General features: G+C 38.4%; 1 protein-coding gene across 1 annotated transcript in view; it reads left to right on the forward strand.

Moving 5' to 3' along the window:
* Positions 1–26,473, forward strand: part of LOC141787630 (protein kinase C-binding protein NELL1-like) — a 418,608-nt gene that overhangs the window by 143,118 nt on the left and 249,017 nt on the right. Inside the window, exons 8-11 of the mRNA XM_074666181.1 lie at positions 10,495–10,629; positions 13,192–13,294; positions 16,021–16,094; positions 23,647–23,746. Of these exons, the coding sequence (XP_074522282.1) occupies positions 10,495–10,629; positions 13,192–13,294; positions 16,021–16,094; positions 23,647–23,746 (412 nt within the window). The remainder of the gene's footprint in view (positions 1–10,494; positions 10,630–13,191; positions 13,295–16,020; positions 16,095–23,646; positions 23,747–26,473) is intronic.

The following is a 26,473-nucleotide window of genomic DNA, read 5'->3' on the forward strand; positions in this document are numbered from 1 at the left end:
CTGGATTCATTACCCAGAAGCTGCTAAAGTCTGTAGGAGTTGGCTCTGTTATCAGAAAAAGATTTTAATGGAAAGTGACCAAGTTTGAGTTTTTGTCTGTTGTAATATCAGATCGTGAGATGATAAAAGAAGACGTGATAGAATGAGATCAGCTTCTTATTTGAATCATCAAGAGGACACGTACTGAATCCAGGCGGTTAATATTTTCTGATAAAAGTAGAGATAATTCCCTCATTATTATTATTTATGACTTTATATAAATTAGATCTTTTTAAAGATTTTTTTGTTTCACTTGATTGGTTGAACTTATAGTTACACACAGATGGTATAAAATGATGGATGATGCAACAGCTCTCCAGAAGTGGAGCCAAAACTTTGCTGAGCTCCTCACATCCAGTGTATCTTTCATGTTACCATAAGGAAAATGAAGCCTCTTGTTTCCTTGGACCACTTTTGATAGACTTCATCTGCGCACTTCACAAAAGCTGAATGTTGGAGATGTTAAGACCTCTAACCATCACATTTTGGCCCTCGTCTTTCTCGCTCAAACCCTTGCATTTATCAATTTTTACTCCTTCTAACGTGTCAACATTTCAGTTGTGAAGTTCTCTTGTGAGCTTCGCTTTTGTTCCCCAAAATAAGTCCTCTCAAGGCGCTTGCTTTACTGAATCAGATTTTCCTTCTGAACATTTTGTCAATCTATTAAGGTCCTGGACAAACATTTACTAACTACTGTCCTGCATTCTTCGTACATGTACAATATGTAAAAGCAACATTTTTCAGCAGGGATGGGTACCTGTAACATTTGAAACAATACAGTACTGATACCCGGGACCTGGCAATCGGTATCAGTACCTACCGGTACCAGTTTTTGGTAGTTTTGTGTGTTAATGTGGTAAAAAATATAAACTTGTTTAATAATATAACATATTTATTCTTCAGTGTTTAAACTTGCAATGCTGTGTTCATGTCCAGCATGGAAAATCACCTACCCTTCTACTCCCTCACAGTCACAATGATTCATTAGGTACCTAAACATGGTACCTTTTACGTGAACCAGTGACAGAATTGGTCAGTACCCATACCTATTTGTCATGCACAAATACGTTAGTTTCCCAGAACTTTCCTTTTTGCTCTCAACATTTAGGGTCATCTGTAAAACCCTGTATTTTAAAATCAAAAACTGTTTACATAAAGAGAAAGGGCAACAAAAAAAGGGAGATGTTCAAAATGTCCACATCCATGTGGTCGACCTTTACTAGCCCTCTAGAACCCAAACCCGCGGGCGGGTTCAAAAATTCACTTATTTTAAAAAGACTGGCATTTACAAGCAGTTTGTCCTATTCAAAAGTTGTAAAAAGTGGCGTTATTGTCAAATTTTCAAGTTTCCGACAGCCCCTGAATGTATCACATGTGATGTCAGCAACATGCCCAAAAAGCACCAGAAAAGAAAGATGATTTTTGTGAGACTGACGTCCACATCTCGTTTGTTCACACATCCTCTTTGAAAATCTGCAGAAAATCAACCCTTTATTCTAGCTCAGTTCTGTGGTAAACAAATAACTCTAAACTCTTTACTGTTTTAAAAAAAAAAAAAAATTGGCCTTGAAAAGTCAGAAATCCTACCTTGAAAGCTCATCTTGTCCTTAGTCAGGGTCCATTGTAAAATTTTAGTTGCCCAAATAGTTAAAGAGTTACGGTAATAAAAACAGCTTTCATTAAGGTCATTGATTGGAGGGTTCTTGCACACAGATTGTTATGCAGTACCATAAGACACCACATACTGCTGTAAAGCATTTTTCTGTGTTTTTTTTTTCCTTAAAAGGAACCTTTTTGTTAGCTCAAGTAGTTGAGGAGTTATGGTAGTTTAAAGAGGGCTTGTAAAATGGGAGTGTCGGTGTTACCACAAGTTTTGAAATGTAACAACAAACAATAACAAAAAAATCAGTCAATGAACTTTCAGTTAATGTGAGAGTCTGCTTCAACTGACTGATTCATCAAAGGTCAGTTAAAGAAAGTGGAGTCTGCAAACTATTTCAGGCTAATATCACATTAACTATGTGTTATTTTCACATTTATATCATGTATCCTCCCAGTTAGATGGTCCATTCATGCTGCAGGATTTTACTATGCCAGCTCCAAAGCTTCCATCTTATCATGAAAGAGCCAAGACATCTCACACAAAGCTCGATCTGATGATGTGTTAAAGTTTTAACCTGTAAAACGTTAATTGACTGACTAAGATGTGTGCTTTGTGCAGAGATTTTGGCTTTACTTTTGAGCAGTAGGAGGAAAAGGGGTAGGGATATGTCTCCCACCTTAAAGGAGTCAAATAAATCTCCCGTTCGTGCGTTAGCTGCTCGGCTCGGCTCAGGTTTTGTAACACTCCTCTGGAATGAGCCACACTAAGTGATCCAAGCCAAACAGCAACAGGTAGTGTTTGCACACTGGCTGCGACTCTCACGTCTCATTTTCCTTACAGACGAGGAACAGATGTACAACATGGTAGCACCAAAATCTGCTTCCTCTGTTCGGGCTTACTGATTCTCATGCAGCAGATGCTCTGGGCTCTTTCTGCCTGTCAGAGGCTTTACTTTGAGAACGCTCGGCCATGAATCATGGGGTGGAGTCTGAGGGTGTATTCAACTTCCTTTTTAGAGGCTTCATTGTTAATTTCCATCAAAGCTTATAAAAATAAAGGAGTGATAATGAAGAGAGTTGGAACATTACAGGCTTCTTTTTATAAGAAACTACATAATTTTTATCACATGCAGAAGAGGACAATATGTGATGCTAATGCTGAAAAACTGGTTGGTTTATGATTGTTTTCCTACCCTCCTGCTAATGTCATTTTAAATGCCAAACCGTCCCATGTTGTGCACAGACGTATACTCACACCCAGGATGCTGATACACTCAGGGTTCAGAGAGGTGTCAGGAAATGGCGACTGAGTTGTGACAACAGGAGGTTAACAGTCGCTGTGCGTTCTGCCCCGGAGCCATGTGGGAGAGCTTGAACTATTTATAAGACTCAACATCTGCATATCTGTGTGTGTGAGAGTGGGAGTGTGATGGAGTGTGTGCTTTTGTGTGCATGACTGAGTGCTATCAGGTGGGAGTGAATGAAGCAAGGACGTCTCAGCAGGCGGGTGAGCTATGGAATAATTTTCAGTGTAAATAAGGGTGAAATGAAGAACATTACCCCACCGCTGTGTCAACGCATCCTCTTTCACATGAACACACCTCGACCTATCGACACCTGACCCCATTCCTCAAATGAGACTCAGCAGGGAGGATGCAGTCATCTTCCGCGCTAAATGGCCTCTCTGCCTTTACGCTGCGGCGAATTGAGAGATTCAGCATGAGGTGAATAATTGCCCGGTCCTGCCGGAGTGTTGACGCGAGGTGAAATGACAAAAAGCTCAGCTGTGTGTGTATGTGTGTTTCTGTGGATTATCTCAGCGGCAATTTGCATGTATTATACCTGTGTGTATGTGAGGGGAAGCACAATGTGGTTATCATGAAACACACTGTTACACAGGCCTTGGAGGAAGGACAATTTCTCTGTTTGTTCTCACATTACCTGAAACATTACACACAACTGAGTGTCCATTAGCTGGTTTGTCTGCCTATTTGCACACCATTTAATAATCTCTTAGCAGTCACATTTATTTAAATATTCATTTCTTAGAAAAAAGAAAGAAAAATATGAAACATGTAAAAACTGGGATTCAGCTCAGTGTGAGGATCCTCCAATGGGATGATACTTAGAGATCCTTTCACCATGTGTCTTCATTTCATCCGTACCTTAGAGGGACTTTATCACATTAACTTGCACCCCATGAGTGCCACCATCACATTAAGTCTGGATTAACACAATGAGAGGCAATGTGATAAATGGACAATGATGATGATAACTGAATAATCTGCATAGATAGATGGAGCTTGGATAGGACCACCAAAGTCTCATTTTATATGTTTGCCTGTTCATAATCTAAGATTTATAATAAGATTATCAGCAATGCAGACCGTATTATGACAGTACACTGACTGACAAGTTTTGCACTGAGAAGCAAAGTCTTCCCTTATTCTTGTAGTAATGTTGGACACTGGAGCTGAACTGACAAAAAGGAAAAGGAGGTCATAGCAGAAGACAACTGAACAGGAGAGCTATAGAGCATGAGCTAAAACACGGGCTAATCCATTTGCGCTAATGTTCATTCCAACCCACAGTCAGCAGTTATTCTGCAGTGGTCTGTTCAAACTTGAGAGTCTATCAATAAAATGAAGAGTGAGGTTACGTTAGCTCTGATTGGTAGATGACAGGCAGGACATAACCAGGATTCACTAACGTTACACATTACAGGCATATCTTAGAACATTTCAAACAATAGCATTATGTAACTAGAAAAGATTTTCCTTCCAAAACTACTGCATGCCTTTGAAAGAACCTTTACAACCATGGGTGATAATGCCTATTGGAGACTGATGTTGTGTCCCAAACCACACACTTTTCTGCACTTACACTTGCAATTTTGAGTGTAAATTGATGAATTTAAACTGACAACGCTAAAAAAACAAGGTGCACTTTGATTTCTCAGCTAGCGCACTCACAACAGTCAAAAAGATGGATGTGGAATGGTGAACACTCTTCACACTTAGATTAATCCACTCAATTGCATATTGGCTACATAGAGGAAAGGGCGGAAACAGCTCAAACAATGGTTGACGGATGTAATTAATAAAAAATCAGAAGAGCACCAGAGAATGGTTGTGAAGTGCGATCACAGTTTGTGGTGAGTGCAAAGTTGCAGTGTTTGATTTGGGACATTACCCTGTAAGGTTTCGTGCACTCTTCTAGGAAGTGCAAAGTGTGCACACTGCACTTCATATAAGTGTACTAACACATAGGACTGGGTACTGAATTAGGTAATTCTATAGGTACAGACTGAATTCTGTCAAAAGTACCAGGTACCGATTCACGTAAAAGGTATCATGTTTAGGTACCTAAATGCATCCTTGTGACTGTGAGAGAGTAGAAGAGTAGGCAATTTTCCATGCTGGACATGAACACAGCATGGTAAGGTTATATTTTGAAGAATAAATTTGTTAAATTTGAAAAATATTTATATTTTATTGTTAAACAAATTGGTTTATTGTACCACACAAACAAAAAAAGTACAGAAATTTGGTACCGTGGCGATTCAATACTGATTGCCAGGTACTGGGCATCAATACTGTATTGGTACCCATCCCTACTTACACAAATACGTGATTTGAGACACAGCGCAAGTCTTCATCTTAGAAAAACATGACTGGTTCTGGCCACAGGAGTCCCTGCAATTGACGTCAGATAAATAGTCCTCACAGTGGGCTCCTTCAGCAAACTACACCAGAAAAAACTGAAATTTCATTGAGTGTTTTTGTCTTATTTTCAGTTGAAAATGCCTTTTTAGACTCAATATGAGACACAGCCACTTGACCAGTCCAGCAAAATGTCTGTTTTTAAAGTTATTTAAAGAATTTTCCTGCAAGTTTTTCTTCCATTGGCAGATTTTTTTTTACTTGTTACCAGAAATTAAGGCATCATTTTTGTCTTAATATAACTTGAAACTAGACATTTTTCTGGACTGATGAGTTGAATGTGGCTTATATCAAGTATAACAATACATTTATTGACGCTTGATATGTTTTCAGTTTTTGCAGTGTACTGAATATCCCACCTGATTCCAAGGCCTCTGTTTGTCAAAAGACTATCTCTGTAGAATATTTTGCACCCATTTTGCTGGTCTCCAGTCCTCAGGGTTTTCAGCTTTAATGTAATATTTAAATATTTAAGCATTTTTAGTATTTTATTACTTTAGCTATCAGTAATTATTATTTCTTATTTTCCTGGGTTTTGTAGTTTAGTTTTTTTTTTTTTTTTTTTTAACAGTAGCCTTACTTTTATGTGCAGTACTGAGCTCTGTACTGATTGTTTTTCTCGTCTTTTGTCTGCAGTTGTTTACATTGTTTATCAGCTGTTCTATGTGCCTCTGGTTGCCCCGCAGGGATAGATCAAGTTTGTTTGAGCTTGAATTTGAATTTCTCTTTGTCTTTAAATAAAGCTAAAAGAATCTCTTTACATCATAGTAAGAAAATACATAGAAAACAAACTCAAGGGCTGCTCTCTGGGTTAATGGAAGGTTGGTATTTGAAAATGCATAGAGCTGAAAGCAGCGCTAAGTAAGCCTGTAATGTCCACTTTGTTTAGGATAATGTCTGAATAAATGATGCTTCACTTGTTAAGTATTCTCCTCCAGTGCTGCTGCAGTAGATTCCTTTGTGGGTAAGCCTTTAAAGCTGTTTTGTGTCTGCACAGGGGACTCAGGGTCTGTGTGTCAACCATGCAAATGCGTACCGCGCTTTGATTCTGCAGGATTCCTTTAAATAAGCTCGCTTTGCATGAAGAAAGATGATCTAAAGAGGATCATTTTATTTGCTAATTGGTTTTAGAGTCATAAACAATCTTTTCAAAGCTTGTAGACATCTGGGGTTTTCTAGAGTAGGTCACTATGTTTACCATTGTCAGCTCAAGTCTTGTTAAAGAGCAGTGCACATATGGCGTTTGTTGGTTTATGTGAAACAAAGTGAAGTTGCTTTCCTGGTCAGACATCATGTTGAAAATATTCAACACCCATTTGGGAACATTTCTCTGACAGTAAAGCTAAACTTAAAGAAAATTTACACTGATACTGCAGCTGAACCCTTGAGGAAAGCATACAATTAGTCATGTTGATGTATATTAAAAGAGCAGTGTGTTAAAGTTAAGCAGGTTTGTCACCATTTTTTCTCTTTTCTAGTTCTCCAGGGTTGTTTTTTCACCCATGAAAATCAGGTTTCTCAGTTTCCTTCTTTGCATTTTTCTCAGAATACCGAGTTCGACTTTGAAAGGTTTGCAGATCTCCTCATTCTAAATCCAAAGCGTCATTTACATTCAGAGAAGCACTGATCCGTTAAGCCTCCATAACTGTTAGAGTCTTTATGTGTTGTTGCTCCATTGTTACGGCTAAAATATGATAATTACTCAGTGGCAAAGATCCCAGATCTGGATTACAAACAAAATCTGATTCAGTGCTCATTACCCAAGACTGATTGGTCTCCAGAATCCCAATTAAGTTCAGCCTCACATGTTTGATATATTGCTTGAATGTGAAAGATGAAACACTAAAGGTGTCCTCTGCTGCTGGATTGTTATTCCAGCCGTCACTCTCTGCCTCATGTATCAACCATAGGAGCTACATGCCTATTAGCCTCTGACTCCTTTGTGTCATTTGATGCTTACGTTGTACAGGAGAGGTATTCCTCCGTGGTGCCTGCAGGCAGCCTCGCAGCCTTTAAAACAGTATTTCAAACATTTTGTTTTGGGCTTTGACAGGACACATCTTTAGCGCTCACAGAGCTCACAGCTTCCCAGCACCCAGCCGGGACTCCTTTAAATGAAGCAAAAAGCCTCAGTGACATGCAGCAGTTTTTTCTCTTCCACTGAGAAGCCTCTATCATTCGCCGCAGAGTTCCCGTTTTCTGACACTGAGGCGGGAGTAGGTCTCCGAGGAGCACAGGGGGCAGAGGCAGAGCAGCAGAGCAGCATCGAACGTCTTAAGTGGAGCTACAATTTCTGAGCTGACCTGCACTGCTCAGTTCAATTGGACCTTTTGGATTTCTCCCACCTTTATAACCGGGCTCTGATTGCTCTTATGTGGGTCAGGCAGAAGTTGTTTTTCAGATATATGAAGTAATAAGTGAATTTCTGTTTGTGTGTGACCAGCCAGCTCCTATATACAGAGATGAGTGAGCCTCAGTGGCTTCAGAGTGCAGTTTACAAACCTCCTCATACACTGGAGAAAAGATAATGGATTCTTCAAACTGAACTCAAAACTTTACAAATTCATTATAATAATGATTGAATGGAAAGGCGAGCATGGATTCATGTATGGTGAGCAGGTGGTTACGTAAGTGGAAGTGTATAGTGAGCATTGTGAGCAGGTTTTTGTATTAGTAATAATGTATGGTGGGCAGGTTGCTATGTCAGGTATTAGCATGGTGAGCTGGTAGTTATGCGAGTAATTAGGGGTGGGACAAAAATTGGTGTATCAAAGTACCCTGATTTTTTGTTTAACAATTTTTAATCAGGACTTTTTTTTTTTTTCAAAAATCAGTTTTTATTTCCAAATCTAAATCCTTTGTTTTAGTCTTTGTTTATAAGTTGGGTTGGGAAAACCTTGAGATTAGGGATGGGTACCAAATTAGGTTCTTTTACAGGTACCCACCAAATTCTGTAAAAAGTACAGGGTGCCGATTCATGTAAAATCAAAAGGTACCATGTCTGGGTGCCTAAATGCATCCTTGTGACTGTCGGGTAGTGGAAGAGTTGGTAATTTTCCATACTGGACATGAACACAGCACTGCAAGGATATATATTGAAGAATAAATATATTAAAAAAAAAAAAAAAAAAAAAAAAAAAAAAAAGTTTTATTACTAAAAAAAATTGTAAAATAAGTACAGAAAATAGGTACCGTTGAGTACCAGGACTGATTGCCAGGTACCGGGCATCTGTACTGTACCATTTCAAATGTGAAAGGTACCCTTCCCTACTTGAGTTAGAATAGATAAGAAAATAATTTATTCATCCCCGAGAGGAAATTCAGGAGTCACAGCAGCAATCCAGTATCCAGCACTCTAACACCAGCATGTCGTCTTCACCTACTTCTCATCATCTTGTGGGAAACATCAGGCCTTGCACCGGTTAGCATTGACATACTACAGGCTGCTAACAGCTGATTTCACATGTAAAAAATGTAGCCATGATTACATGTAGGATCTCCAGACAAACACAGGAGCAAAAATAGTAAAAAATATCACTTAAGACAAAACCAGTTTGGTGTCCATGATCAACAAATGACCCTCTCCAAATACAAAGATGACAAAAAAGAGATGAACAAAATACATCTTGTTTAGACTGGAGAATCTGTTGGTCTTAGTTTAACCGTTTATTGGTCACATGCAAAAATAAGTGCTTGGTTCTCTCTGAAAGAAGCTCACCACCCTCGACCTTAGACTGAAAGAGCACACATATAGTGTATATGTCACTTACCTCTGCTATTGGCCAAAAATGTAAACATGCGCGCACCAACAGACATACGTCTCTTGAGTTAAATGTGTTATAGTATGTGTATGTGTGTGATTTTCTCAGATGTGTATCTTAAGAGAAGAGAGGATGAACCAGGCTATTCTTCTGTAAATCAGTAGAATGACCTTGCCTTGGCACAGTGGAAATATTTACACTTAAACTTGTGAAACAAATTATGCAAACTCAGTGACATCACACAAAAAATACAACAATATGCATCACCGAAATACCTCAAAATTTGTCCGTCTTACTCCATTCTTCTCCCACCTTTTTTTCCTGTTGATGGAAAAGGAAGAGCAGGAAGCGTCCTGGTTCTCATTTAATCCCCAATTTATTGACAATACGTCAAGAATGGCATTTACAGAGTCTCTGGGTGCAGCTCCACTTCCCTGACCACATCATCAGATGGGGCGGTTCACAAAATCTGACCCAGTCCGTTTGTTTCAGCACCCCCATAAAGGCCAGCAACGTTTTTTTTCTGAGAATGTAGGAAGCCTTTACTTCTTATTGGCTGACAACCTCCTTCTTGGTCTCCTTGCAATCTGAGACGTGCATTCTTCAGTGTTTATTCAGTTTTTAGAATTACGCACAATTAATACTTGGTATTATTTGGCGTAAGCATCTAAAAGATGCCAGATCCCCTGTATAATTCCTTAACACTGGTTCACAAGTGATGTGAATTTTTGAGAAAATATGGCTCCTGATACAGTCTATAACATAATCATCATTCAACGTTTTCACATGGTCTGGTTTAAAAAAGCAAGCAAAAAATCACAAAAATCAGAAACATCACAGTTCAAATTGAATTGGCACCATGACAATTGTTAAAGAATCAAATCAGGAGAAAAGCATATCATCTCAGCCCTACAATTAATCGAGATTTTCAGAGTTTAGAGCTGATTTACTCTGGTTGAAAGAGAACCCGAATCTGGGGAACCAGCTCTCTGTGACCCTCGGTGTGACCCTGCCTCATGACTCTGTAGTCAGTCAAAGATGCATCACTTCAGACAGCCCTGGAGAGTGTAGAGCATGAATCCAGCCAAAGAAGAAGAAGAGCTGATCTGTGCTGGGATAAAAGCGCGGCTGAGGCGGGATGGAGGCTGTCATGCCTGTCTGTCAGTCTTCAGTAGATTATAGCCTGAGGTCTGAAGCCTGAGCTGAATGATGATCTCTTCATATTCCATGTGCCCCTCTAATGAGTGTCTCCCTGCAGAGCAGCCAGCCAGGGCGCCAGAGGGCGGGCGGAGGGGTGCGGGGGGTTCACCTGCGTCTTCATTCAGACTTTTGATCTGGTTTTGTGACTCTGGTGATTCTGTTCTTTGCAGCTGAACTACGCAGAGTCCAGGCTGACCCAGCTGGAGGGGTGTCACTGTGAGAGGACCTGCAGCGCCAACGGTCTGGTTTACAGGGATAAAGAGCTGTGGGTGGAGCCTGAGAACTGCAGGAACTGTGCTTGCAAGGTAAAGGTCACCATCATCATGACAGTCAAAGTGCGACATAACGGCTTATAGATGTTTCAGTGAAAATTAAATCCTCCTGATGTGAGTATCATGAAGCAGGTTTTAGATAATGTCATCATTCTTTATTATTATTATTTTTTCTTAAATTGTTATTTTGAATGGGCTTAAAGTGTAGTTATTCTGCTTTCCCTTATTTCAGACTGGATGTTAGTACTAAACATGGGCAGGTTTCAGTTTTCGCTATATGCTCAAAAGTTGTGCGACTCCTTAAATCTGTCTTAAACAGTCCCCTTTTCTATATATACTTTATTTATTTATTTATTTATTTATTTATTTGATTCATTATTTTCTCAATTTCTGGTGAGATGTTTATAAATTGGGGAAAATTCAATGAATACCTTATTTATTTATTTATTTATTTATTTATTTATTTATTTATTTATTATTTTAACAACAGAAACACTGAATGAAAAAAATAGTTAAGTGGCAGGTGTGAACTTCAGCATCGTACTTAACCAAGAAAACAAGAGTAATAATAAAAAAAAAATAAGATTAAATCAATAGAAAAATAAATTGAATTGAAATACAAACACACAAAAAAAACAAAATCTGAGTGCAATTTATCTATGCCTCCAATTTTTTTATATATATATATTTTTTTTAGGCAAATCTTTTATAATCTGTTTTTTGAATGAATGAGAAAGGCCCTTTTCATGATTTAAAATAAACTGCTTACAAATTCAATCTAGTTTAATAAAAAAATGCTTTGCACAATGGACCTTTACTAATCTCATTGTCATGATTTGTTTTTGTCTTGTTTTGCTTTGATGTATTTTCTGTCCTTTGTTTTCGCTCAAAAATGATTGAAAAGGAAGTAAAAAAATAAAAAATACAAAAAAAATAAAATAAAAAAATAGAAAGATAAATAAATACACAAAACAGTCCGTTCTAGAAACAGCACAAGATCCTCATGAGACTTGCTAAAATGATGAAGTCATCACATAAGGATCTTCAATCTGTGGTGGGCCTCAAACATCAAGGTCTGCCCCGACAGGCCTCCAGAGGTCTGGCCAATCAGAAGGAAGAAGCAGCTGCTAAAACAAAGCAGAAAAATAGGGATACTTTTTGAAAATCATATTTAACTGCTATGGGGGCACTGGAGGGGACAAAATAAAGCCTTAAAAAAGCACATATACCCCATCTTTAATTTAAAGCAAGCAAACACAGAGTAACTGTTTTTTAGTGCAGTGGACACTAAAGAAACAGAGGTGTATGAGCTGATGTTGCAGTGTTATAATGAACAGAAATGAGGGAATTTCTCATTACTTTTTCACACACTGAATCAGATTCATGAGGCACGGTTTGTGAAGGCCGTGATATCACTAGTTCCAGCTTTTTACAGCCTTTTATTCAAATCTGTTTTATGTTAACACTGAAAGAAATATTCAAATGTAGAACTAAATGTTTTTCAAAGCCCCGTAACAAGTTGATTTCCATTTAAAACAGCATGGAATTACCAGATGTTTTTTTTCTAGTTTATAATAAGTTAAACTTCAAATCTTAATTATAAATAAGAGAGATGGTATAAAATCCAAAGGGAAACCATTCAAGGAAAAGTTGGCACACTTGAAAGGAAAGTGACATAATTTAAAATAGCACTTCAGAATCACAGAGTATTAATAAATAACAGCCCAGCAGGATGTGGGAGACTAGTTCTTTAATAGAAAGTCATTAAAGCCCTTTTTTTCTCCGCTCTTCCCCCAACACTTAGCTTCCTCAACATGCCTTCCCATCAGACCTCCTCCTCTGCCAGCCCCCGCATCGCCCCCAGTGCTTCCTTCACACCCCCTAATAAGCGCCCCCTAATAAGCCCCCCTGCCTGCTCTCATACATATGAACCAGACTTTGAAATTTGTTGAATCAGGCCAGCGCGGGCCGTGGGGAATTAGACTTGCTGCATCATTGCACATCAAGCACAGGGTGGAGTTTAGCCGGTCTGATTTCCTCCCGCGGACATGCCATTAACTGATAACCACGGCGTCCTGGGGGAATCATTTCCGATGACTCATGAAATGAAGAGACGCACACTGAGAGAGATATCAGCCTCAAAAATGAAAGCAGTCCTTCAGGGCCTGGATAACTACCTGCTATCAGCAGGCCTCTCACTTTCACTATCTGCCATCAGGGCTGGTGATGAATCTATTATCTCAGACCTCATTATAATTTGTTTCTACTTCATTCGTAAATATGATGGCTTTCAGATTCAGATTGCATCTCTGGGGGTGAGAGTCTGCATGCTTTGAGGCTTATTTGCATGGTGCAAATATTGTGGTATTGGCTGTGGTTACATGAAATGGGAGAATTCTGCGAGTGTTAAATGTGTTTACTGTGTGTGAATATGCCTTAATTTTCTAGATATAGACACAATTTCCCAAAATTGAAATGAGACACAGAGAGAAAAAGGAGAAGTGTTCAGGGTAATGCACATTCACAGTAAGTGGCTCTGATGTTTGAATGTTTTTCTCGTAAAATGAAGCGTTATAAGGAAATCATCTCTTACAGAACGGTGTGGTGGAGTGCCGCAGGATCTTCTGTCCTCCAGCGAACTGCTCTGACGACTCTCTGCCAGTTCATGTCGATGGGACCTGCTGCAAGAAATGTCGACGTAAGTATCAGTAGGGCGCATTTAGATCAGGCAGGAAGAATAAATTATCACCTGCGAAAGCTCCCCACATTGACACAGCTAGAGTTCACACCACGCAAATAGACTGAATTAACTGTTGACAAAGCTGCTTTCTGTTTTTGGTTCTAATTTACACTCATTAAACTTTGTTTCCTCCAAAACCAATTACTAAAGCAGCCCCCGAGCAATTAGACGGTCAGAATTTAAGCTTCGAGTTTTGTAAAAACAAAGTCTATCCTCATATTCTGCTGCTTTAGAGCAGAAGCTGATTTCTTATGACAGAGGAGGAGCTTTTGATGCTAATAAATCTCAGTTATCAGATTGGTGATTAGACTAGCCTATTAGCAGATACTTAACAGCTCCAGCTCTGTGGTTTTTTTTATCAGAGACGACGGTTAATATTCGCACCAACACAAAGCCGTGTAAGGTTGTTAGAGACTAAAGTTACTCTACGCAGAATAATGTAATCCAGCCTGGATATTGTCTCCACAAAAGTGCTGTGTCCGGACATGTCTGATCAATCAATCAATCAAACTTTATTTGTATCGCACTTTTCACACAGGACTTTGTAATACAAAGTGATTTCCAAGGGAAAAAAGAAATAACAAGAAGTGGAATAAAAAGCAGAAAATTGCATAATTGAATAAAATAAAAACATAAGACCCCCGCAATCCGCCCTCCCCCAAACCACATTCAATATACACACTCACTCACTCAAACACACAAAGACATAAAAAAGAAATTCTGATAGACGACAGAATTAGAGGACGGAAGAAACGCCATCTTGAATTAAGGAAGGAAACACAGGAGCTAAAACCAAAATATTTATCAATCAATTTTAAAAATAGATAAATAAAAATAAAAAAATACTGGAGCTAAAAAATAAAACTAAAATAGTAATTAATTATTAAAAAAGTAATATAAATAATAATAATAATAAATACTTGGGCTACAAACTAAAAATAAAACAAAAAAGTAATTAATTAATTAAAAATAAATAAGTAAATAATAATAATAAAAATACTTGAAAATACTAGAGGGTAAGATAAGTAAATGTGTGAATATGTAAATAAAACAAAAATTGACAACATAAAGTAAAAGTTGGATGAATTATTTGGTAAAATAAGAAAGTGTAACATCAGGTGCATAGTAAAATCAGCTAAAATAGGATGATAAAAGGAAAAGCATTAAAGAATAAAATTTCAATTAAAAATTGAACTGAAATGTAGAAATAAAACAAAATAAAAGGGTTAAAATAAGTTAGAATGTAACATAAAATAATAGTAAATACAATCAGCTAAATCAGCTTCCTGCCTCAGGCTTTCCCCGTGAGCGCGTGGAAGAGCAGGGAGTCCCAGAACAGAACCATACTGCCAAATGAAACTGCAAGTTAATAAAGATTATTTTGACAAAGTGGTCCTGACTGAACTTGTTTTCTTGGTACAGTCAGCAGGTTTAGAGCTGTTGCTATTGCTATGACAGTTTTTATCAATAATTTTTCTATTTATGTTCCAAAACCCCATCAAACAAAAGCAAAAAAAAGCAAAAACGAAAGCGAAAAAAGCATTATTAAACTGACTTAACTGTCACTGAAAGAAGCAAAACGGCCATAAACACAACTAAGGCTTTAGGATGAAACGCTTAAGGTTGGTTGCGTTCCAGCCTCATGTTTACACGGCAACAGCGTTTCTGAGCTGACCTAAAATGCAAACTTTTAAAAACGGGATCTAGAGTGGAAGTTTTCTGAAACCTGTGTTTTAGCGTATTTGGATGAAACATGGGGCCTGTGTGAAGTGGAACATATTTATACAAAGTGACAGTTGATAATTAGAGTTTTCTCAGCTTTGGTAGCCTAGAACAGTTAAGGGCTGATGAGGAACACTCTGGAACAGAGGTTATGGGCACTTGAACACTTTAAAGACTGAAAACAGCCTTCGAGGACACAGCCCCTTCATGCATTTGATGGATCTTCTACTACTGCCAGGTTCAGTGTAGCTGTATATGACAGCGCTGATGTCCTGGTTGCACCATGAATCCAGAGTAAAACTCTGTGAAAGAGCAAAGATCACAGTCTTTGATTTCCATGGAAGCAGGAATAGAAGCTCTGTCTCTATTATTGAACACACAGGGGTCTTGTATCAGCTCACAGACCAACGGACAACCGCTTCTGTATATCTTTACCGCAAAAACACTGAATCCCTGAAGTATAGTTTGTCTTTGAATAATTCCATCCCTCCTCTGCCTCCCCTTCATCCCTCTGCTCACTCCTCCTTCCTCCTCTTCCTCCCCTGTGAACATCAGAGGTCTGGCACAGAAAGACGCTGAGCTGCGACTGAGCGCTCGGCGAGTCCTGCCCCCTGGAGAGGAGAGAAGCAGGACTCCATATCATATGCTTCGTTTTCTATTTCTGTTATTGCCAGAGGAATATGCAGAAGGGTCTCTCCTCTGTTGTATTCTTAATGCGCTGTTACACTTGCTCCCTGCTTATGCACACTCCCCCAGAACAACTTTGTTTCCAACGGAATTAAATATGTAGGACTCCAGGCAGGAAACTTTTTTTTTCCCTTTGCAGGCAATTTCAAAAGCATTTTTCTTATTGTTAAAATAACCACTGGAGCTGATATTAGCATGGGGAATTCTCTTTTTCTGTGTTTTTATAGTAACTGTACTTAATAGCATTATTCAAGTCTTCTTTTTTCTGTCCGCAGCAAAATGTACCTACATGGGCCAGACCTTTTCTGAAGGCCAGCGCTTTTTATCCCGGAGCTGTAGGGAATGCAAGGTAACTTTTACCTTCTCTGACATTTAGCCTCTATCCTGCAATTACACCACCACGCAGGGCTCCTCTCTGAGTTTCATTGTGTGGTGATTGTGTGTTGGTGGTCTACTGTGTGTGTGTGTGTTATTCAATTAGCCAGCAGGCCTTATTAGTTTCCCCTCCCTCCCTGCTTCCCCTATCTGTTCAATCGGCCTTCTTCTCCTCTCTCTGATAGTGAGATAGCCAGGTAATTAGAGTAACTTATGAACACAGCGACACAAAGGCCTGCTTTCAATGTGAGCTTCATCACTGCATGGATTGTAATTAAACCCATTATTCCATTTCAGCATAGAATAAAGGTAAGCTTTCTTCACAGCCAAGCTATTCATCTTAAAAGGCGCTATTTTAAGGAGAAAATTAGTGTTTTATGCGTGTAATTGCTCACAAAGAGCCACACAGTGGATTCCTGAACTCATTAGGAGCCCTCAGGCACCTCTAAACATTATTATACTGTTTGTAAGCTCTGTTACAAGCAATTACAGACAATCCTTTCCTCTTCCAAATGAACACGGCTAAAGGACCAATTTGTGGACAAATTCTTTGTGTTGTAAAATGTTTTTAGATGAGGGTTTCTGGGGTCACTTAAGGAAGCAATGAGGATCCAAAACTAGCATGAAGCATATAGCGCGAAGCATTTTGATTGCAAAGGAACAGTCGCCATAGAGTAAGATAGAGTTAGAGTTTCACAGTTTTCCTGATGGCCAGCAGGGGTCTCCACTGGTTACAGAAAGAAGTCCGTTAGTGTAGAAGTGTGATAAGTTAGATATTTATCACATCTGTCAATAAAGCCTGCCTCCGCTCTACTTCACCTCCTTCAACATCAACAGCCCACCAACTTTCCATGCACCTGTGGCTAAGCTCAAGTTTTACAGCCCTGGGAAGATAACTACATCTACAAAAAGACTAAACTGTAAGAAAATACTGATTTTAATAGGAAAAAAAAAAAACGAGTTGAGCGATATTATCAATATATGTTATCAAATTAAAGCTTTTTTCAATGATTTTAAACGTTGCAAATATGTTTTTTTTTTTGATTATTAAAAGTTTTCCATTTTTGACATTCAAAAAAATTTTAAATTTTAGAAAATTGTTTTAAAATTTCATTTTTTTTTTTCACAAATTTTTTTAATTCCCAATTTTTTGATTTCTTTCTTTTTTTTGCAAATTTTTGAAATTTAAACATATTTGCAAAATTTTTAAAACTTCTTTTTTTCTATTGTTTTTATTAATTTACATACATACACTTTATTGACTTAATTGTGAAGATAAGGTTGATTTTGTGGCTCCACAAAGACTTTAATCCAGGTGAGCTGAGGCAGAGGTGTGGACTCGAGTCATGTGACTTAGACTTGAGTCAGACTCAAGTCACAGTTTTGATGACTTTGGACTCGACTTGACAATATCATCAAAGACTTGCAACTCAACTTGGACTTCGACATCGGTGACTCGGGACTTGACTCTGACTTTAGCGTGATGACTTGAAAATACTTGAAATTTTCAGTAAGACTGAAACTTAAACACATAACTGGAGGTTAAGGACTGGTAATAACACCTTAAACCTAATGTTAACCAGTCTAACATCTTCACTTACACACACCAACCCTATATATCCACTTACACACCCTGCAAATATACACACTCTCAGCACACGCACACACATTAGATGAGTTAAAATGAATTATCACATCACAAAATGACCACATTTTCAAAAGTTAAATTGTTGTTGCAGTTCTCAGCACTCACTGTTTTCTGAATGCTATGCAAGCAATCTTTTTCTGTCATCAAGTTCTGTAACACTGGTCACACTTTTTCTTTAAAAAATAAAGCACCTCAAAATACATAAATCGTACTGGTCAAATTAGATAGATTATTTGTTGAAATTACTTACTTTTTGGTTTAAATAAAAGAACTTGAGACTCGACTTGGACTTGCACGTCTTTACTTGAGACTTGACTCAAGACTTGGGTTTAAGGACTTGAGACTTACTTGAGACTTGCAAAACAATGACTTTCTCCCACCTCTGAGCTGAGGCTAAATGGCTCCTATGAAAGTAAAGGTTGCAGACCCCTGCCCATGAGCATGTAGCTATTGCTGGTTTGACTGCTGGCTTTGACCCTTTTCTCCTTGTAAGAAAATCTTTGTGAGTTCAGGTCATTTGGTGAAAGATTTTGTTTTTTATTTTTCCATCTCCCTTCTCTGTACCTCCTCTGTTTTTTGCCTGTTATCAGCTGCTTTCCTTTAAAAATGCACAATGGACGAAACAATATATATATATATATATATATATATATATATATATATATATATATATATATATATATATATATAAAGTCACAAGGCATCCCTCAGGGTTCTGTGCTCAGTCCCCTCCTATTCTCTTAGTATTTGCATAGATATGAAACCCAGTTTCATATCTTTGCTATATCCAGAACTGATTGTGGAGAAGTGAAGTTGGCAAGTGCGTTGGTCTCCTTCCAACAGTTGAACTATTTTCCACTGAGAGATCTGAGATCAAATCATCTAAAACAGATGATGGTGAGAACAATGTGTATCTCTAGACAATATATGCCGACAGCAAACACTGCATTTAAAAATATAGCCCCATATGCTGTTGGAACGGTCACATTCAGCACAATCCCTTGACCATTAAGAAACCACAAACCCCATCCCCATTGAGATGTCCAAACTAAGCAGAGCTGCTGCCCAAGTGTATGAATGAGTCTGGGTGTTGTGTTCGAGGTGGTTGTTTGTTTAGACTCTGACTGTGGAGGGATTTGCTCTCCTCCAGAGATCTCTCTGACCCAGGAGGAGGGGGTTGATGTGGGGAAAGCAAAGTGTGAATATATGCATTAACATATGGAGAAAGCATCAGGGGAATGAGGCATAATGTGAGATGAGAGGGAGAGGGTGGTACAGGAAGCTGTTTCTATATGGTCTGTGAGATCTGTATTGGCTGCTTATGAGGTGCTAACTCAAAAACAGGCAGCTGAACTGTGTAGAGATTAGAAAGATGTTTCACCTCTTATCCAAAAAGCTCCACACAGTCCAATGCCTGTTTTAGTGTCTTGGTGTCACGGACATGGTTTTGTTTTGTTAATTTTTTTCATTTTACATTATTTTATTTTATTTTTATTTTTTAATTTGATTTAATTTGATTTAATTTCATTTAATTTCATTTAATTTCATTTAATTTCATTTTGTTTTATTTTGTTATTTTATTATTTTATTTATTATATTTAATTTTGTTATTTTATTTTGTTTTATTGATTTTATTTTATTTTGTATCATATTTTTTTTATTTTAGTAATTATTATTTTATTTTATTTATTTATTTATTTATTTATTTTTATTTTTATTTTTTTCATTTATTTTATTTAACTTTTAGCTAACCAGGGAACATCAAAAAAACTTGTTGAGATTAAAAATCTCTTTTCCAAGAATGTTATGGCCAAACAGCAGTAATATTTTTACTACAAACACAAATACGCATGATACACAACACAACATGTAAACATGATCAATACTTCCAGGATTCAAAACATCAAGCGTTACACAAGACATCTGCAGAAAGATGCATCTTTGAGGATCTGTTTAAATGCATCCAGACAGCACAGTTTGCAAATTTTCAAGTTTTCAAAAGATACCAATATTTTAGTCCGCGTAAAGACAGGAAAGACCACCCTTACACAAGAATAGAGCAAACAGCGGTGAGTCAATGCTGTAAAACTTGCAATGAACCTCAAGGCTCCATGATACACCGTATCCAGATAATGCAAGCTTAGAGCAGAGGCGTGCATGTATACAACATCGGCATTATCAAGCAGAGACAGAAAAGTAGCAGCAACAAGTTTCTTTTTGGCTCCAAAGGAAGGGCAGGATCTAATTATTTCGAAAAAAAAATAGGATCACAAGTCTTTGAATGTTGCTTGGAATTTCATCATTTAACAGCCAGTGACAATTAATGCATGAGTCAAGACACAATTAATGTCAGATTTTAGTCCTGGTCCCTAAGCGATGACAATCTTCTAAATTTTGTTTGGCTTATTTTGCATTTTTGAGTGAAGGTAGTTGTTGGAGAAAGCTGTAACAAACCTTGAAGCTTCTTCTGGCGTGAGTGGAGATTTAATACGCTCGAGGAAGTTTTAATTCAAACCAACTCAAATAAATTCAGTGATGTGGATGTATTCTTGATTTTATCCAATATGCCCATGTTGGATCCAAAAAACTAATTTCCAGTTTTAGCAGAAGCTGCAGAATGAGAAGCACACTATTTTCCATCCAATTAGAGAAACCACTAATGCTAATTTATCTATGGATGGATTCATCACTGATCTGTTGGTAAATCTGAGGGAGAAAAAGCACATCCACACCATCGTCTTGTAAAGTTAATCTGACAGTTCTGGTTTCATTTTGAAGAAGCAGTGCTCTGTGTCTTTATGGAGGCGTTGTAGTCAAACAGAGCAGCTTTGTGCTGATAAAAGTAGGGTTGATAAGAGTCGGCTTTGTAGGCCTTCAAACCGCCATAATGAGCCGACAGCGTCCAGAAAAACTCTGCCGATGCTTGTTTGGTATTTGTCTCGATAATTAACTGTGGATTCCTCTCTGCAAGCAGCATCTCTGACAGAAGGCTTCCAGCCTGATAAGACAGATTAATTCATGATAGAAATATGAGTTCACAGCTCTTAATGAGAAAATAATTCAGTTAAAAAAGCCTTGCATTACAAAGTGAGACAACTATTAAAAGTTAAAACAAGGATGGTTAATATTTTCCTAGAAAAACACGACTTTGAAGTGGAATGTGAAGGAGAAATCAGGGAGATTTGCGCCGATACTTCAGACCTGAGAGGCCTCAGGGAGCACGGAGATCTGAGAGCTGCTGCTGCAGCGTGTGTGCTGTTTGTTTTGAAGACCCAGGAGAAGACGACAAAGAGTACTATCTGCCTTTATGTCTGCTCGTCTTTGGTGGCTCTTATCTATCCCCTACCTGCTATCTGTACTCGTGCCCTCTGTGAGAGTGTGGGCAGGATGTACAACCTTTACGTTCCACCTCCTCTGTTGTCATGGCAGCCTCATTCAGTCAGGAGAACCTTAAAATACCCTTTCATGTTTTAAACCTCCAAAACATCCTTTTAACACACGCTGTGCTTTAGAGTATTTAAAATCAGTGTTTGTGCTATTTCAGTTTCAAGGTCCAGACAGGACGAGTGCTGCTTTGTACACAAGCCTTCATGTGAGTTCAGATCTCTGTAAAACACTGATTAAAGGCGGAAAACATAAAGAGGATTACGTTTATGTTGAAGTAGAGGGATGTAATGAATGAAGGCCATCTGAAACCTTTGAGTCTGACTGACTTTTTCAGCCAAACAAAAAGCAGGCTCGCAGAGTTACCTTTGCGAGTTGCATCAGTACAGTGTTCAAAGTATCTGTCAATGATCACATTATCTTCTATGACCTGCTGCAGCACAAATTTGATTCTGTTAATCTTTATACAAAAGTCTGCTATCATGGTGAAATCCTTTTTATGTAATTAATACAAGCTCAGGTTGATCATCAGGCTGCAGAATATTAAACAGCAACTGTAATGGAGAGTTTTATGAAAGTTTAGTCTTTTTTTTTTTAGTTCAGAACTAAAAATGAGCTCTGAAATTGAAGTCTGATGAAACTTTTTGCAGGCATCAATAGCTTTGTTTGCATGCTTAAATGGATTTTTGGTTTGTTGTAGGGCAGAACAATTTTGGGAAATAATCTAATTGCATTTTTTAGACCAATATCGGAATGCAGCTAAGGATGCTTCTTTTTGATTGGTGTTTTTTTTTCTTCAAATAACACATCTTTATTTAACTATTGCAATCACATTAGAGTATTGACTGATTAATTCAACTTCAAGCCTTGTAAGCATCTAATATTTTTGCCTGTAAAAAACTGCATATTGACTTTTGCTGGCTTTAAGGAAGAATGAGTACAAGTTACTATATTCCCTCCAGGTCTGTGTACATTTTTTTTTTTAATTAAATTTAATTAAATGCAGCCTTTTTTCAATTTTTATTTGCATTCTATTACATTGCGATGTCGGTTTGAGTGTGATTTATTGTTCAACCTTAGTTTGTTGCTATTATTAACAGTTGTAATTAATTGTAAGTATGTTAAGACAAACAGAAAAAACAAACTATTTATATAACCACATAAAAACAAACCAAAAGAAAACAAAAATAATCACAATTAATTAAATAATAAAATTAATTGTGATTATATCACATTCAATTTTATTGAACTTATTTGTGTTTTCCTAAGTGTGATGCCAAAGTCTTCCATGTAAAAAAAAAAAAAAAAAAAAAAAAAAAAAATGCAAGCTAAAGGAGAGTATATTTGCACCCATAACATCTTGGTCAATCATTTAATTTCATAACAAAACCATTGACTTGCCATGCTTGGGCATTACACCCTTATGCCATGCCTATTGTCTGTATAACGTATGAACACACTCTCCATGACGTCAATCATCTGTTTCTAAAGCAGAGTGTTGAATCAATCATCAGTGGACGCCATATTTGAAATGCTGACTCAACTTTTGATTGGGGTAGTTTGAGGTAAAGGGACGGGCTCCTCACTAACAGCTCCAGGATGTCCACCTATCAGTCAGGTCAGCTGTGCTTCTCATTGGGCAAACCCATAGACCTGATAGAATAGAATAGAATAGAATAGAATAGAATAGAATAGAATAGAATAGAATAGAATAGAATAGAATGGAATTTCTTTGTTGATCCCAAACTGGGAAGTTGTTGTGTTGACAGCTGCAATTGACAGAGTAAGTAGAAAAATGCAAAAACAGAATGAATACAATAAAACAGAATATATACATAAGCACTCTAGTTAGAACAAGATACAACAATAAAGACTGTGAGGGGTATGTAGGCCAGCTATAAATTAAAATCCCTAAAATCCTTAATGTCTTCTAAAACTGCTTCGTTCCCCCACAATGAGTGCGTCTTAAGAAAAACAAGATATTTAGACTTTAGTTATTTCTTGTACCAGGCTGTAAACATGTTTTTTTTTGCTGTAAAGATCCGCTGGTACTTCAGACCAACCTCAGGTGAACAGTTGACAAACTGCAGATTCTACCACTTCCTCATCGGCCTAATCAGATTATTTATTCTATATTTTATTATTGAAACAGTTTTAATTCCTTTTGAGCTGTTCTACTGACTTCGTTTTTGCCTTGATGTTGAATTGTCTTAACTTTTTTTTTCCATTTTGACTGGCTGTTGATTAATTTTAATCAACCTCTGAGTTCTTGCTTCTGTTTTCAAAATGTTTGACATGACTAAGTTCTTGTTTGCTTGTTTGTCAGATGTGTTTTTAAAATCCTTAAAAGTGAAAAGTTTATGGCTGGTTTGAACAGCTCTGATTGTGTGGCATTGATCCTTCAATGAGATCTTTCTGTCGTAGTGATTTAATGAAACATTGTCACATGTTTTCACCCAGCAGTGAACTTCTCGCTCCTCTTCTCTCCTCACAGAACGGCCTGATGGTGAAAGTCACAGAAACTTGTCCGGAGCTCAACTGCACTGTCAGTGAACAGATCCTACCAGATGGCAGATGCTGCAATGTTTGCAGAGGTATGTCTTTGTTCCTCCTGCACTCTTCTCCGCGGCATGAATCACTGCTGGGCGTGCTCGCTCCGATCCCCTGCTGCTGAGAGGAGTAAACACAGCCAGTCTGCCCGCTGCTGATTCAGGCTGCAATAATTCTGTTTCTCCTGTTTCTCCTGTTTCTCCTGTTTCTCCTGTTTCTCCTGTTTCTCCTGCTATGAATGCTTCTTGGCTGAGATACTTATCAGAGCAGATTGGCCTGTCTACTATTGAGCACCTGCTATGCCAATTTGCCTGTACCCTACTGCTTTGGCAGGGAGGTACCACAGGGTAAATAGCCACCGGTAATTCAGTAAATACATTGAATAAACAAACTGTAGGAGGCTGTCAGCTATAGAGGCATAATGAAAGAAATGCAGGAAAGCTTCTGAGCGAGGAAAATTGCACTCTTGTTTGGGCCAGATAAGCAGCAGAGGAGAGGAAGATGAAGAGTGGTAATAGAGAAGGAAAGGAGGAGGCAGGAATGAGGAGGTGAAGGTAAAAATAAAGACAGAGGAAGGAAATATTAAGGACCCAAACCTGCTGTGTTAAAAAAAGGAGAAAGTTTGAAGAAAAAGGGTTAAGAGTGTAAAGCACAGCAGGAGAGGAGAGGAGGAGGAAAAGTGGAATAAAGAACACAGAGGAGGGGGAATTTAAAATCTCATCTCTGAATGTTATAAATAGAAGAAAACAGAGAAAGGAAACGAAGGTGGGTAACGATATAGAGTAGAACATGAAAGGCGAGAGAAATGAAGTAAAAGGAGCGGGAAAAAGCAAGGAAAGGAGAAGGGAAATGAGAGAGGAAAGGAAATGTTAGGTCTGAAACCCGCTGGGTTAAAAATAAAGGAAAGGTAAAGTAGGAAGGAACAGATAAAGAATAAGATGTGAAAGAGTTGAGAGGACGGTAAAAGGAAAGGTGAAGAGAAAGGATCAGGCTCAGCGAGTAAAGGGAAGATGAGAGGCACAAAAGAGTCCCATGAAAGTCTTTCAAAAGAGGTCTGACTGCTTCACTACCACAATGTTCTGACAGTTTTCAGGGCCACTGTCATTTATTGTCCCCCAAACAATGGTCCCTCTGTATGGCAGCCTCCAGGTTGGAGAGGATGAGTCTAGATGTTGTGTCATCAACAAAGATTCAAAATGAAGGCAAGATCAGGAGTCTGATCTCAACCGAGCCCACCATGACTGGAGATATTAAGAAAGAAACCTTGAGCAGAACCAGACTCATGTTAAACACACATCTGCTGAGACTGTGTTGGTGTAAGACTGAAAGGAAAAGAGTTTATTTTTGTGTTGTGATGATAGTGGGACTGCCATAGCAGCTGGAGTCCAGCTGGTCCACAGCAGCAGGCCATTTCTAGCAATGATCCAGAAAAACTTACGAGACCAGAGAGCTCAGAAACTCCCTGAAAGGAACTTTAAAGGGGTTACTAAGACTAGAAGTTGGGCTAATAGTGGAGAGAGGGAAACAGGAAAACATATGCGTCACGCACACTTGAAAATGTCTAACCTGCTTGATAGAGATGCACGGACAAAATGGCGGAAGAACATGATCGCCTAGTGGTTGAAGAGCAGAAATGCAGACATCCGTATGACTCTTCGCACAGAGATCACCATGATAACGGAGTGGTTTATAATTCATGCCACTCTCTGGAAAGAAGACGAATTGGTTAAAAGAAAAGTTTGGGAATGGTCACCAATGGACATCAACAGACACCAACGGACACCAACAGACACCTCTAGACACCAATGGAGACCAATGAACACCAGCAGACACCCATAGACACCAATGGAGACCAATGGACACCAACAGACACCTCCAGACACCAATGGACACCACCGGACACCAATGGACATCAGTCGACACCAATGGACACCAATGGACATCAATGGACACCAGATGACACCAATGGACACCAATAGACACCAACAGACACCAACCAGCTGATTTTTTTAAGGGAGACCTGGAAAAATACTGTACAGTCATCATGGCTATTGAAGATAAAAACACAGACCAGCTTTTCCAGGTCCTGCTGACACGTTAGTCCTGAGCCCTCGACACATTCCTTAAATAATAGTAGGCTGACTTTGAAACTGTTTAATTGAGTTTGTTAAAATTCAGGTCTGAATCCATGATCACACCCAGATTTCTGGCATGGTTACTGGTTTTTAACTTTCGCTCATTGATTTGTTCAATACATTAACCCAGAGTCTGAATGTTTGAGGACCCTGTGATGTATAAATGTGTGTCATCTGCATAATGATAGTTGCAGACTTTGTTGTTTGAGCCAGTGGAAGCATACAGATGTTAAACAAAAGAGGCCCCAGGAAGGAGCCTTGGGGGACTCCACATGTCAATTTTGTCTGCTCAGATTTATCCATAGACACAGAATTGTCTCTGTCCTCTAGATTGGATTTAGACCATTAAGTGCTGTGCCAGATAGTCCCAGCCGGTTCTCTGGGTGGTTTAGTATTTCACAGTTGACTGTGTAATAAGCAGCACTTAGATATTGGCCTGTGATTATCCATCACCACATTGTCTAAGTTGTCCTTTTTTAACAGGGGCTTCATGACAGCAGTTTTCAGGGCCTGTAGGGAGACACCTGAAAGAAATATAAGCTTTATCATAAAGGATTTGAAATCTACTCCTAAAAGTAGAGAGAACATCTGCCTCTTAGACCCTGACTGGCAGATGGCCACTGAGCCTAACCTCAA

This window comes from Halichoeres trimaculatus, unplaced genomic scaffold, assembly GCF_033239565.1.
Source record: "Halichoeres trimaculatus isolate MK-OKI-2021-1 unplaced genomic scaffold, fHalTri1.1 fHalTri1_scaffold_3, whole genome shotgun sequence".
Lineage (NCBI taxonomy): Eukaryota > Metazoa > Chordata > Actinopteri > Labriformes > Labridae > Halichoeres > Halichoeres trimaculatus.